The sequence below is a fragment of the Silurus aristotelis genome (assembly GCF_946808225.1).
Source record: "Silurus aristotelis genome assembly, chromosome: 28".
Classification (NCBI taxonomy): domain Eukaryota; kingdom Metazoa; phylum Chordata; class Actinopteri; order Siluriformes; family Siluridae; genus Silurus; species Silurus aristotelis.
In genome coordinates this window covers 7,185,482-7,200,598 of record NC_139601.1, presented here as the reverse complement: position 1 = coordinate 7,200,598, position 15,117 = coordinate 7,185,482, and the positions used below count along the sequence as shown (strand labels likewise).

The window sequence follows — 15,117 nt, the reverse complement described above, 5'->3', positions numbered from 1 at the left end:
GCCCCGCTCGTTTGAATAAAAACTGTAGGTGTTTTTATTTTTTTTATTGAAAAGCTCCATCTGCACATGACAAAGTGTGAAAGAACGGTGAGAGGGGGAGAGAGAGAAAGAGAGAAAGAAAGAGAGAGATGCGCCGTACTGCTCTCAGCATGACTGTGTAATGAAAACATCATGGCAGAGTGCGTGAATGTGGGTGACGTTCAGCAGCTCACACCTGATAGGAGGGAGTATGTGTTGGAGAGTGGAACTGCGTGTGAGTCCAGGTCTGTGGGAGGAAGAGAAGGCGGCCTGGCGGAGGAGGGTGGGTGTCGGATGGTGGATGAGGTGATGGCACATTGCACAGCAATGCCTGCAAATTGTTGCCGCCCAAAAAAAAAACCCTGCATGTCCCAAAGAAGACACACTGCATGGCAGTATAATAAGACATGAAAAGTTTATAGCTGGCAATTACACACCATCACATGGAAATGGAAACTGAGCCTGAAACTCCCACTGCGTCTCTTGTCTCAAAGCACACACACACACACACACACACACACACACACACACACACACACACACACACATAAACCAGCATTTGTTTAGGAATTTATACAGGTACTAGTTAGTACATCAGTTTGTGCATTCTAGAAGACCTAAACATTTAAAGAACATTGATTTCAGCATAGGAATAGAGGAAATAATTTTCTAGCCATTATAATTAATAGTATTATATTTAGCCATTCATCCCCTGTTTGATTGATGCATTGGTTTCCCTGCATCAAATTTATCATAGGCATCAACATCTTAGATTACTGAAAGGTGCATCACTTGTGGACATTTGTGAAGCAAAGACATCCTTCACACATACCTACTGTATCTCTTTTCATTAATACTTTGAGTGATCGTCATCATCCACAGTTAGAAGAAGGATTAATCTTATTTAATAAAAGTTTGTGGACACTGGACCATAAGATTTGTATGTGCTTTTTGAACATCCCTTTCAACATTTCTGTTATAGTAACGTCCACTCTTCCAGGAAGATGCTCTACTAGATTTGTACTAATGTGCTTGTGGAGATTTATGCTCCTTCAGCCTCAAAGCTGTTCGTAAAGTCAGGTACTGATGTAGGGATGATCAGGCCTGGGGTGTAGTCAGCATTCCAGTTCATCCCAAAGGTATTCAATTGGGTTGAGGGCTGAAGCACTCATGATCTTCCTCTCCAACCCATGTAAAGCATATCTCCTTGGAGCTCACTTTGTGCACAGTGGCATTGTCATGCTGGAGCAGGTTTTGGTCTCCTAGTTTAAGTGAAGAAAAATGTTCGCATACCGAATCCAAAGACACCAAATACAGTTGTGTGCCTCCAATTTTGTGGCAACAGTTTTGGTAGAACCACATATGGTTGGAAAATTCAGGTGTCCCAAATACAGTGTATGTCCATTCAGTGTATACTGTATGTGACTATATAATATACATTTCTAACACTGCAGCTGTCTTTTACCATTTCAAAACTGCTTTTACCATTTCAGTTAATTACAGTTTTCCATTTTTTGTGGAACAAAAACTTAATCAGTAAGCTATGTCTGCTTTGTTAGTGACTCATTATGACAAATTGTAGTCTCAAGACAAAAAAGACATGTTTGAGTGGATAATTTACTGAAAGCAAATGTTTTGCAGAAATATTTCTTGACTGCCTCCAAAACCGCCTCTTAGAAATTAGTCATGTTTCCATTCTTTTCACAGTGCATGGAAATTTTGGGCAAAATGATGTCTCTTTTAGACAGCTTCAAATTATTGGACTACAAATGGAGATTAGACTGAAAATGGAAAAATCTGAGTTTATACAATAACAAGGACTTGAAAAACTTGTTTAAATAAATTTTCAGTGTATTAAAGCTTTAGACAGGTGTTAGTAGACTGAATAATTTAAGAAATAAATCTAATAAATGGCTGAACGTTGTCCATAGTTAGAAAGGCTACAAATCTATACAAAATTTTGTTGTTTTTTAGTAGAAATGAATCTGATCAGTTAAACTGCTAATTTGATATTCACCCTCATTCTCTTCTTCGTCCTCAGTTGATCTCTGCCATCCCTACACACCGACTCAAGTTCCTGATGACGGCTGGTCACGGTAGCACCAAGGAGGAAATGCAGAAGGAGGAGCAGATCCAGGACGTAGATGAGATCGATCATGCCGAGATGGAGCTGCGTCGTGGTCAGATCCTCTGGTTCCGAGGCCTGAACCGCATCCAGACTCAGGTACACCCACAATGCCCTCTCACTTACCAGTATAGTCTTCTCTTCCAGCCCTGACCACATTTGCAGGAGCGAGGAAAATGAAGACATGAAGATGTGTAGAAGATCTTAATTATTTGTAGACTTTCTAATGTGAATATATGATCAAATATTGGAAAAAAGTTTTGTTGGCCTCATCAGCCAAAGAACAATAGTGTCTGAGGAAAAGACAAAGTAAAATTTAATGCAGTACAGCCATTACAAAAAGCTTAGCTGGTTAGCCCTCAGAGCATTATGACTACAGAATTATTCATGTCTATACCCATACTATAGCATTAGAAAGTTGAGGGATTGCTTGATTTGCTTGAGCAGGGTGTACAGCTGAGCGGAATAATGCACTAAATCACTCTTCACTCTCTTCGCAAGTTTTTTTTTGGTAGAAATGATCAAATCCTACTCGCACCACTGCATTTGACTTAATGGCTTTCTGGATACGAAAGATCACTATATTGATCTTACACTACATTATGACATAACTTATAGTCAGCACAGACCATTCAAACCAGCTTTATTACGTAGCCTGTTTTTTATATATATATATATATATATATATATATATATATATATATATATATATATATATATATATATATATATATATATATAATTACTTATTAAGAGTTCTAGAAAGTAAGTGCTGAGAATAATAAGGAATACTAATGGCCTGTGCCATTACTAGCAAATAATCAGTGGCCGAGTCGTTTAATACAACCTGATATGTAGTGGTGTTATTTTTTCCCCCCTTTTCTTTAATTATATGCACTGATGGGTTTTATTTCTTTCATACGGCAGTTGCGCCTTTAAAGCATCTACAGTTACATTCAATATTATGTAAAGTCAGAACGGAGTCTGCAAATTTTCCCTCATCCAGCTCAATTATACATAAGTATAAAAAAAAAAAAGGCATCTGCTTACATATTTGGAAATCACAGAACCTTCTGCTTAAAAGTTTTTCCACAGAAAACAATGCGCTGACAGGAGGCCTTCTAAGTGTTTCCTTGCAGATTTCCTAATCTGGTTATTATTAGCCTTAAATAATACAAGTCACTTTGAAAAAGTTGACGCTATAGAACTGTTAACGTACAACATAAGAACAAGCATTTGAATGTTAACCTCACAGCCGTAACTCCAGTCATAACCCTGCACTCCTTCTGATTAGGGAGCTTCATCAGCCTAATGATAAAACAATACAAAAACAAATGTAAATGGACGAGAGCCTTTGTTTCTTCTCTGAGCTCATTCATGCGAACTCAGACCCTTTTAAGACGCCGAGTTGAACAGTGGTGTGTGTCACATGGTAAAGGACAAGACACACTGGGATATAACGCACTTCCCTCATGGCTACAAAAGTTATCTACAGCCTTCTAGAAATCCAGAGAGACTGAATCTCTAGAGACCGCAGTTCTGTGTGCGAGACATTGGATGTCAAAAGTTCAATCTGCTCAAGCTGCTTCTAATAAAAGAAACCTTTATTGGAGAATATAAGGCTTTATACAGTTTCTACTAGAGATTTATTTAGCTTCAAGGATAGATTATTTTCTGTTGTGTGTGGGTTTTTATTTTTTGGATTGGATGAGCCTGACAGGAGAACCCTTTAGGGAACGTAGAGACAAGGGCGATATGACTCTTACTGAGCAACGATAAACGTTCCGTACGAATGTCCACAGGCAACATGTTTCTACCGTCGGGCTTCATTAGGTTTCCTGTCCGCCTCTTTTTTTGTTTTGCTGCATTTTGAAATGTTTTGCTGCATTTCAGGGATGAAATGTTTTGTTTAACTGTAACTTACTGGGATCACAAGGCATTTAGGCCATCAATCTTTGTCAGTCTCTTTCAATTTGTCCTTTTTTTTTTGCTTTCTCTTTTATTATTTCAGCTTGCTTTTTAACAAGAAAGACCTCGAACATTCTCACCCCGGTGGCCAAGTTACAAAAGTGCAGGCTTTTTATTTTAAGTATTATTATTAATCTTTATTGATTTGTTTATTAATCTTTATTGATTATTATGAAATTGAAAGATTTTTACCATATTAATCTTTTGTGAAAGTACAAAAACATTGCACCATTTGCTCGTCATATCAAGTTTAAACATTTATTTTATTTAACTGAAATTGACTGTACATATTGTTTAAATGATTTTTTTTTTTTTAAGCATGATTGTATGTTCTACATATAAATGTGTGCCATGATGACACATGATGATTGGTGGTGTAACTGGAGCAGACAGTGATGTCACGACAAATGGGAAGTTTTTTTAGTGCGTGTCATCTGGCCTGGATTTTGTCCCAAATCCACTTCCCTGCCCTTGAATTCCAGACTGCCTCTTCCCTCTTTGCCTTCAAGCCATTACATAGACAAGGTTGAACGTTCCCTCTCCGTCTCCCCATTTGACCGCAAGGGGAAAAAAAGCTGCTTGACTAATTAGCTCCTTATCGCCTTTCCTGTCCCACCAACACAATTTCTAATCCTCCTGGATTTCTATTTTTTTGTCATGCATGGTTAGCTGTACACAATAGAGGATTTAATTGGCACATAGACGATTCATAGTGAACTCATCAATGCCACCTTGTAGAAACACTTTTTTTGTCGTTTACCTTTTTTCTTTTCAATGGGAGCTTTCAGCCTTTCCTTAGTCCTAAAAACTTTCCTACAAAAAAAAAGAATATAAAAATGTTTTATTCATTCATAAAAAAAAACAAATCTCCTTTCATCCTTGCTTTTCCTCAGCTGCCTAAAAAAACTAATTATTATGGGGTTATGTCTTTTTTTTTTTTCCTTAGTAACATGTCTGCTGTAACCACTGATTGCTTTATATCTTGGTGTCTTGGTGTCTTTGTGTCTTCCCTCTTTTTTCCTTCATTCTCCCTATACTTCATCGGGGCCTCTCCCCTCTCCTTTGCAGATGGACGTGGTTTATACATTCCAGTCAGGCCAAACGGCGGTGCCCGGTGCGCTGCGGCGCCAGCCTTCGGTGGTCAGCCAGCACAACGACGCAAAAACCGTTTCTAGCCCTACGCATGTAGGGCTTTCCCCTTCCACTGCCACGGCGCTGCCTGCCCCTGCTTCCTCCTCTACTGCAGGCAGTGAGTGGCTCTTAACACACAAGCCAGACTGCTTCTGCATGAGCAACCAAAGCATTATAACCACCTTCTTTCTTTCTTTCCCATCTCTCTTTCAAACTGTCTTTCTTTGTCTCCATGTCACAGATTACCAAATACACTCTCTTTCTCTCTCTCTCTCACTCCCTCTCTCTTTTTTTATCTGATCTGGAGTACTCTAGACTGGAGGCTTTACTGTGGAATTTGGCTCCGTCCATAGATTACACACTCAAGTTTGGGTGGAGGGATTTTTGTCAAATTCCTTTCCAATTCCTCCATGTATGGGTGGAAACGCAACTTTTTTTTTTTGCGCGACAAAGCACATTTTGGCTAATCAATCCTCCTATTAACACAGTGAAGCACATTTTGGCTAATCAATCCTCCTATTAACACAGTGAAGCACATTTTGGCTAATCAATCCTCCTATTAACACAGTGAAGAATTTTATTAATTCGCAAGAGGCTCTGTAAAGGTTTGCCAGGTTTGTAAATAACAAGCTTGGGGTAAGGGGTTGTTCGTCGTCCAACATTAGTAGTACTAGCATACGTTCTTGAAGAAACGTACAGCAAAAAAAATCTGTTAGCTAACACAGTTCCCAATTTTTTACTTATTTATTTATTTTTATTTGGTTTATTGGTTAGTCTCTTGATATTGTTGAGGAATTAGCAGAGCTAGAAAGACAAAGACTTCTTTTACTTATAGCTAAAACGGCATTCATAGTATAGCATAGTAAATAAATATCGCGTGCGAGTTGCTGTCACGAGCCCGTTTTGTAAACCAAATGGGGTCACCATCATTTGTTTGGGAAATCAGCGTAATTTTATTACCATCATAATAAGCTAATTTTTAATTTTTCAATATTTATCATAATGGCATGTTATTAATTGGCTTGAATTTAGCCTTTTTTTTTACCCAATTCTGGGCTTGCAATTCTTTTCCTGATTATGATTGTCACATTATTCTCAGCTGATTAGCTCAAATATGATTAGCTTCTTGTAATAAATGCTTAAGATGAGCAAAGTAATGTGTCAGAGGACTATTTAAAGGTGGAAATTAGTAAACAGTGTCTACACAAAGGATTTAGAGCTATATATTTATAATAGAAAATACTATATAGATTTGACTTTGGTGAGATTTTCACTTTGGTAAGTTTTCATTGTGCAGCTTGGAAATGTAACTAGAAAACGTAGAGGCTAGCGTGAAAAAAGGCTTTAATAGAACAGTCTGTATCTGAAATCAATCTGCATGTGATTTTATAAATATGCTTTTACAGAGGCACTGGCAATATGATTTCAAAAATCTCTCCTGCAATGAGGACAAATCTGAGCGAGTTACAGACGAAATCAGTCCCATGGAGTGCAAATGTCATTTTCCATTCAGCTTGAGAAAATTCTCAGGGTTTTTTTTTTTTGGTCCTCAACCACAATGCATGAAACTACTAATGTCTAATAATGTCAAATATGTACAAGATCTACTTCTCTTGCATTCCATCACTTTCACTCTTGGCATTTGGCCCTCTGGTTATACCAGTGCACGCTGTTTGACGGGAATATGAATTGCTCTGCTACTGTGTGCATGCTTTATAGCCTTGCGAGAGGAAATAGATAGAGCCAATGAATGAAATAATTCGGAGCCGTTCAGGATGCGAATGCCGGTTTGCTTTCCGATTTGGTTTTTATCTCTCACTTTCTTTTTCCTTTTGATTAAGAAAGTTAGGAGCAGATTAGGCTCCAGTCCCTGAGGGGATCAGAGTTATTTTAAGCGTTATCTAATTAAGGGGTCTCACAGAGGTTAATAGCTGCGCATTCAGTGCATAAAAAAAAGAAAGAAGAGTATACAGTATATGCGCATGCAGATCTCAGTTTGTGCATGTTATATATATATATATGCATATCTGTATGTACATGCATGTGTGCTTTTTATGACCTCTTTGTATTGACGCTTAACGTTTGCAGCTTCTTTAATCGTTTTCTCTAAGAAAACTTTTCTTTTCACTTTGAAAGGCAGAAGCAGTAAATAGGTTTTAGGTTGGTGGACAAAACAGTGGTCTGGTTGAAGAATCTTTTTTTATTATTATTATTTGTAGGTTCAACAACCAGGAATAAAATTTTTTATTATTTTAGGAAATGTTTTTACCCACTTTAGAACTATAGAGCACACCTTTCTTTCGTACCTTTTGCTGCATTACACGCCACACATTTCACTGCAAAAATGACTGATATAATTTCAAATATCTTCAATATTGATTTAAGACCTCAGTACACCCATTTTATGAATTAGAATCGTGCTTAAACTAATGCGCGACTATATATTTTTTTATTTAATTCTAGATTGATCTTGAATGTGACTGATTCTTGACTAAAGACTTGACTGTTTGATACGGTCAAATTGAAAGACCTTTTGATACATTTGATTGCACCGTTGATACTATAGACGAAGTAATATTTGTACATTTGACTGAATTGTTGATAGTATAGACTTTTCCATCCGAAGTTACCTAGAAGACACTGTGCCTTGTTTTACAGTGGGTACGGAAAGTATTCAGACCCCCTTAAATTTTTCACTCTTTGTTATATTGCAGCCATTTGCTAAAATCATTTAGGTTCATTCTTCTTCCTCATGAATGTACACACAGCTCCCCATACTGACAGAAAAACACAGAATTGTTGACATTGTTGCAGATTTATTAAAAAAGAAAAACTGAAATATCACATGGTCCTAAGTATTCAGACCCTTTGCTCAGTATTTAGTAGAAGCCCCCTTTTGATCTAATACAGCCAGGAGTCTTTTTGGGAAAGATGCAACAAGTCTTTCACACCTGGATTTGGGGATCCTCTGCCATTCCTCCTTGCAGATCCTCTCCAGTTCTGTCAGGTTGGACGGTAAACGTTGGTGGACAGCCATTTTTAGGTCTCTCCAGAGATGCTCAATTGGGTTTAAGTCAGGGCTCTGGCTGGGCCATTCAAGAACAGTCACGGAGTTGTTGTGAAGCCACTCCTTCGTTATTTTAGCTGTGTTCTTAGGGTCATTGTCTTGTTGGAAGGTAAACCTTCGGCCCAGTCGAAGCACTCTGGTCCAGAGCACTCTGGAGAAGGTTTTTGTCCAGGATATCCCTGTACTTGGCCGCATTCATCTTTCCCTCGATTGCAACCAGTCGTCCTGTCCCTGCAGCTGAAAAAACACCCCCACAGCATGATGCTGCCACCACCATGCTTCACTGTTGAGACTGTATTGGACAGGTGATGAGCAGTGCCTGGTTTTCTCCACACATACCGCTTAGAATTAAGGCCAAAAAGTTCTATTTTGGTCTCATCAGACCAGAGAATCTTATTTCTCACCATCTTGGAGTCCTTCAGGTGTTTTTTAACAAACTCCATGCAGGCTTTCATGTGTCTTACACTGAGGAGAGGCTTCCATCGGGCCACTCTGCCATAAAGCCCCGACTGGTGGAGGGCTGCAGTGATGGTTGACTTTCTACAACTTTCTCCCATCTCCTGACTGCATCTCTGGAGCTCAGCCACAGTGATCTTTGGGTTCTTCTTTACCTCTCTCACCAAGGCTCTTCTCCCCCGATAGCTCAGTTTGGCCGGACGGCCAGCTCTAGGAAGGGTTCTGGTCGTCCCAAACGTCTTCCATTTGAGGATTATGGAGGCCACTGTGCTCTTAGGAACCTTAAGTGCAGCAGAAATCTTTTTGTAACCTTGGCCAGATCTGTGCCTTGCCACAATTCTGTCTCTGAGCTCTTCAGGCAGTTCCTTTGACCTCGTGATTCTCATTTGCTCTGACATGCATTGTGATCTGGAAGGTCTTATATAGACAGGTGTGTGGCTTTCCTAATCAAGTCCAATCAGTATAATCAAACACAGCTGGACTCAAATGAAGGTGTAGAACCATCTCAAGGATGATCAGAAGAAAGGGAAAGCACCTGAGTTAAATATATGAGTGTCACAGCAAAGGGTCTGAATACTTAGGACCATGTGATATTTTATTTTTTCTTTTTTAATAAATCTGCAACAATGTCAACAATTCTGTGTTTTTCTGTCAGTATGGGGTGCTATGTGTACATTCATGAGGAAGAAGAATGAACTTAAATGATTTTAGCAAATGGCTGCAATATAACAAAGAGTGAAAAATTGAAGGGGGTCTGAATACTTTCCGTACCCACTGTAGGTCTTGTTTTACTCAAGGTTTCTTCCTCATGCCATCTCTTGGTGCTTTTCCTTGCCATTACCACCTCTGGCTTGCCTCATTAGGGACCCGTTTAAAGCCTAGCTGCTCTGTGACGATGTCCATTGTTAAGACTGCTATATGAGTCAAATTGAAATGAATTCAAAGAAAATTTGCGTGTGTTATCGTATTATTGATCACGATGTTCTTTCTCATCTATTTTAATGCCAATTATTTAGTTTGCCTGGCAACCAAAACCTGGCATAGGGCAGCACATTGGCACTTTCCATAGTTAATGAATGTATGAGAACATGTCTGGTCAAAATCCTCTCTAAAAATAGATTAAAGGAATAAAACAGGAAGTGATTAAAGGAATGCAGCGTAATTGGTCCATGACCTTGATCTATCCTTTGAGAGTGTCTCCAAGGTGACGGGTGGCCACTTCTTGTGCCTCATGTTCGCTGTCTGCCTAGCAACAGAACCGAGAAAGAGGGAGAGACGGAAACATGCAGATACTCACCCTTTTAGCTTGCTCTCTCTTTCTCTCACTCATATCTCACTTTCTTGCCACTGATGAGAGATGGCAGACTCTTCATCTCTCACATACCCTCCCCCTTTTGCCTTCTCCTACACCCTCCCGTCTCCTTTTCTCTCGCCTTCTCACACTTTACACTCTCTTCTTTTTTTTTTCTCTGCTCTCTATCCATCTAGACTATTTTTTCCCCCCATACCCCTCCTCTTCTCTTTCCAGATCTCTGACACGACACACTCCATGCTTACTTCACTCATCCCTCCCACTCTGTTTTGCAGGAGGATATGCGAGTCATGACTTTTCTGCTCCCTTTACCTATGTTACCTTGGTGGAAACGTTTTCCATGCCATCCCTTTAGCTTTCAGCAGGAGAAACTGTCTGCTTGTTTTACTGCTGTGCGTTTATCAAAGCCGGCCGCCGACTTGCAGCTGACGAATTATGTATAAATGACTATTTTTCTCCGAGGAAGCAATAGAAATGCATTCCCTCCTCTAATAGAAGTTAAAACGATTGATGTTTGATTTGTGGAAGTCCTTTTGTCTTGTGCGCCTTTCTCCTTTGTGTCTTCCAGAGAGATGTTTTCTCTTCCTCGGCTAATTTTTGTGGGGTTAAACTTTAATATGCGATTTAATCCCGAAGGGATGCCAGACGTGCTGAGATGAAGCCACTTTTCTCTGAAGCCGTGATGGAGCGGCTTATGAGATTCATAGGAGATTTGACCGTATGACAAAATGCAATGCTGGGAATATAAACAGTCGTCCTAGTGAAGCCAGATATCAATATTTATGGCATGTGGAGGCTTAAGGCTTCGTATAGGGAAAGCGAATGGCGCTGACAGACACCGTATTATAGACGGGATTGAGTCGGTGTGCAATTTCACATGTTTAGGAGCAGCTGAAAATGTTCTGGATGTTTATTGGCTTTCCTGCCTTTCATTCTGAGTAAAGTAAAACGGGATGATAAGCAGGACTATTCAGCATTGAATTATATAAATTATGCAAATATGTTCTGTATAGACAAAAGTATTGGGACACCTGACCGTATGTGGCTCTTACCACAATGTTGGTGGCACTCAGTGGTATAAGGTGCCTTCGGGTAGCATGAGATTTTCTCTTCACTTGAATTACAATTCCCAAACCTGTTCCAACATGACAATACCCCTGTGCACAAAGACAGGCTCATGAAGATATGGTTTGTTGGTTGGAATGGAAGATCTTGAGTGTTCTGCTATAGAGCTCTGACCTCAATCTTACATTGTTTAGAACTGAAACACTGACTGCACCCCAGGCCTCCTCAATCTACATCAGTGCTTGACTTTACTAACACCTTTATGGCTGAATAAGCCCAAATCTCCACAAGTACACTCCTATTGGAACATCTTACCAAAAGAGTGGAGGTTATTATAACAGGAAATGGGGAGTAAATGTGGAAAAGGGATGTTCAGACAACACATATGAATCTTATGGTCAGGTGTCTAAAAACTTTTGTACATATCGTGTAGTGCATAAATAAGCACTTGGTTTTGATATTAAACTGTTTAAATACATTTGTACTTTTACTCAAATAGAAATATAAAAGATATATTTTAACTTGTATATCTTTTTTTTTACTTTTTGTTTGGCATTGCTAAAATGCAACCGTGTTGAAATGAAACTGAGAGAGTGCGAAAAAGAACCTAACCCTGACATATTGTGGTTTCATGCTTTAGTGTCTTGCCAGTATTTCAGCCCAGACACTTCCAGATCTTAAGCCTAGTCCCAGACTTGAACTTACTCGTTCTATTCACAATTTAGGAAAAGGACGTGCCCTTGAACTGGGCTGTCTTTTTAATGCCATAGCAGTACATTTGGAAAGTACTATCAGAAGATAAGCACTAAGTACTTATCATCTCAGCTTATCTTGTAGGCATTTCACGGAAGAACCAAGTGTCTCTAAATATGTCAATGTCTGAAGTTGATGATGTAAACGTAAAAAAATGGAAATTAAACGTAAATACAAACTCACCGGATTAATTCAAATATAAAACATATTCTCGAAAGACCTTTTCAGGGTTTTTTTTTTCCCATCTTTTACTTGATGCTTCTAAACTTCGTCTACTGAAACGGAGCAGTAACTTCAGTCTTATCTCAAGATAATAAACTTTGTGAACTATCAGTCCCCACAAATATCATACAATCATTTATTTAGGAGAGAAAAAAGAGAGAGAGTATTTTTCCCCACTGCCACTGGCCATGCATGTCACTTGTATAGTGCATACGTGATTGATCTAAAACACTTTGAAAGGCATGATTGCATCATTCAGACGTTGTTAGATGAAATACACCATCGAAATCAGAAAACAGCTTTAGTTCAACGATCATGCAAATGAGTGTTCCTGCTGATGCTGAGACCCTTTAACCTGCAGTGATTCGGGGAAATTCTGCTCGGATTGCAGATTGTTTGAATTTTACTGTATCTCTTTGTTCTTTAAAAGGAAAAAAATTTATAAATCTTTTCCATTTTTCTCGTCAACACCTCTAAAGGATAAGACGTTTGTTTAGTAGAGCGTGCACGTGATTGGGTGTTGCCTGTTTGTGTGTGTAGCATGTCTAATGTCTGGTATTTTTAGTGCCTGTGATGTGTTTAATGTTGTGCAGTGACGTGCTTGAAGTTCATGCCTGTTGTACCTTTTTTTTTTTTTTTTTTTTTTTTTTTTTTTTTTTTTTTTTAAATGCTTGTGCTATGTTCTATTTATGTTGTTTTGGAACTTTACAAGCAGCTTCAGTTTGGAGATTGCATTTTCCTAAGTTGCAGATGCAGTGCACGTTCCGTGACCACTAGTGTAATCCCTCTAATCCGTGTTCTTTCTCTCTGCATTTCTCCTGAAACCCCAGATTAAGGTGGTGAACGCTTTCCGCAGCTCACTGTACACGGGCCTCGAGTCCAACACCTCCATCCACAACTTCATGGTCCATCCTGAGTTCATGTCGAGGGCCGAGGAGGAGGAGGAGGAGGAGGAGGCGGAGGAGGAGCACGTGCCGACGATAGAGGAGAGCAGTGCCGAGATCGAGCCGCTGCCTTCCTCCTCCTCTGTATCCTCCTCCTCCGCCTCCCCCAGGAAAAGTGGAGGTGGAGGCGGAGAACCCCCGGACAGCTCCGTCCACGGCCGCGAGTTCTCCGTCTGACCATCTTCTTCTCAGTCCTGATTGTGTCCCTCTTCAAGCTTCTCCCTGAAAAAAAAAAAAAAAGAAACACCTCGCCCTTCATGCAGAATCCTCGCGTGGAGCCTCCTCCCCCTTCAGCTCCTCCTCGACTGGTGGCGTCGGCACTATGACAGCTCGTGCGGCAGAGTCTTACTTGCCCACATGAGGGCAGATCGGAGGCTGCAGCCTGTCCTTCACTGACATTGTATCCTTGTTCTCTCTTTCTTTCTTTCTTTCTTTCTTTTTTTTTTTTTTTTTTTTGGTGGTCAGATTTATACGTCATGTTTTTGTTTCTTAGGTCTTTTTTTTTCACATTTTACTGTGTCAGATTTACAACAGATGTGTTCATACATGATTTTATTCTTTTTACATTTTATGATGTTTCTAAACACAAGCGACACTCGTCTGAAAAGTAGTCAATAGTTTTAAACATTGTTCTTTTTTTTTCTTGTTTATTTTTTTTTTTAAACCCCAAAACTGCTGTCTTATCAATGTTTTAAGGAGTCCACACACTACATTATTTTTTTCCTTCCCCAAATACATTGACTTTTTTGAATTAAGGTCATCTTTGTCTTTGTTTTTTCGACCGTGTTTTGGGTTGTGTACGCACAGACCTAAGGCTGCTACGATGAAAGTAGAGTGAAAGAACGTGTGCTTGATTTTCACCATGACGAAACATGTGTGCCATGCAGCGCATCATCTCAGCCTCAACAGTTGCAATCGAAATCCCAGAATGAAGTTAGAGGATGTCAACATGGAACTTTGTGTTTACCATGACTCATGACTGAGAGTTTGTGTGTGAGTGAGTGTGTGTGCACGCATGCGTTCCTGCATTCAGCTTAGATTCAGGTCTACTTTTCTTGTCGTTTCACGTTAGACTCGACTCGGTTCTGCTGATCAGTTGCGGAAGACATTTGGAGGATCTGTGCAGTTTCGTTCCGACACTCCGCCTCTGAAGGAAAAACAAATAATAATCAGCATCCGACACATTATAGCTAACACGTATCCCGCACCCCGAAGCGTCTGTTTCGAGCCCTATTAATGGCCTGTTAGATGAGCTGCCAAACCTTTGGCCATGTGCTTCTGATTCCCAAATCGTAGTACTGCCATATTTCTAATCCTGACTTCATACCTAGCTAGGTTAGACTTTTTCTACTTGCTAAGAGCCATATTTTATAGGTTGTTCTTTTATAATCCCATTTTCCTTTTTTTCTTTTTTTTTTTTTTTTTTTTTTGCTTTCCTCCTTTTTTTGCGCCAAAAAAAAACAAACAGTCACTGCCGAAAAGACAAGAAGACGGACCACTTTTAATATTTCACGTGCAACAATTTAGACAAAGCCGCACTTCCCCCTACTGGCAATTAAGATTTTTTTAATTTGTTGCTTATTTCCCCAAAGTGATGTATTATTCTGGCGAAATGTGTAAATTTCATATAAGCCTCAATGTTCTGTTTTGTTTTTTACAACTGTTCTGTATTTTTATATTAAGTACTTTTTAATATTATGGAAATCTATAAATGAAATGGTGTATAGGCCCGGAGCATTCAGCACTGTCATTGGTTTGTGATGTAAAAAGCGGGCAGGTAGTCTACGTTGCTTTACAGATATACTTATGCCACGTTTCATAAGAAACACTTTGACCAAGGAGAGAACGAGAGCACGTCGTGTTTACTTCAAATCCCGAAAGATACATTAAAAAAAAAAAACTCTGCTTGGGCGTAGGTGTGTTGGGGGGAAAAAACGAAGGCCTATAATATAACTAACATACCGGCTACTGTAAATGGTACACAGCTGTTTGCGTTACCGTTGCTAGCTCAAAAATTTAATCTTTGTTCGTTCTATATGAATTTTAATTACAATGC

General features: G+C 39.4%; 1 protein-coding gene across 12 annotated transcripts in view; it reads left to right on the top strand.

Annotated features, from left to right (window-relative positions):
- Positions 1–13,816, top strand: part of atp2b4 (ATPase plasma membrane Ca2+ transporting 4) — a 109,133-nt gene extending 95,317 nt beyond the window's left edge. For 7 of the 12 annotated variants that reach the window (XM_083533960.1, XM_083533958.1, XM_083533962.1 and 4 more), the window contains 2 exons: positions 2,060–2,242; positions 12,948–13,816. In XM_083533960.1, the coding sequence (XP_083390086.1) occupies positions 2,060–2,242; positions 12,948–13,238 (474 nt within the window). In that variant the 3' untranslated portion in view covers positions 13,239–13,816. Of the gene's footprint in view, positions 1–2,059; positions 2,243–5,179; positions 5,361–12,947 lie in introns of all 12 variants that reach the window. The other 5 variants (XM_083533963.1, XM_083533955.1, XM_083533964.1 and 2 more) reach the window with 2 other exon arrangements.
- Positions 13,817–15,117: the final 1,301 nt, after the last annotated feature.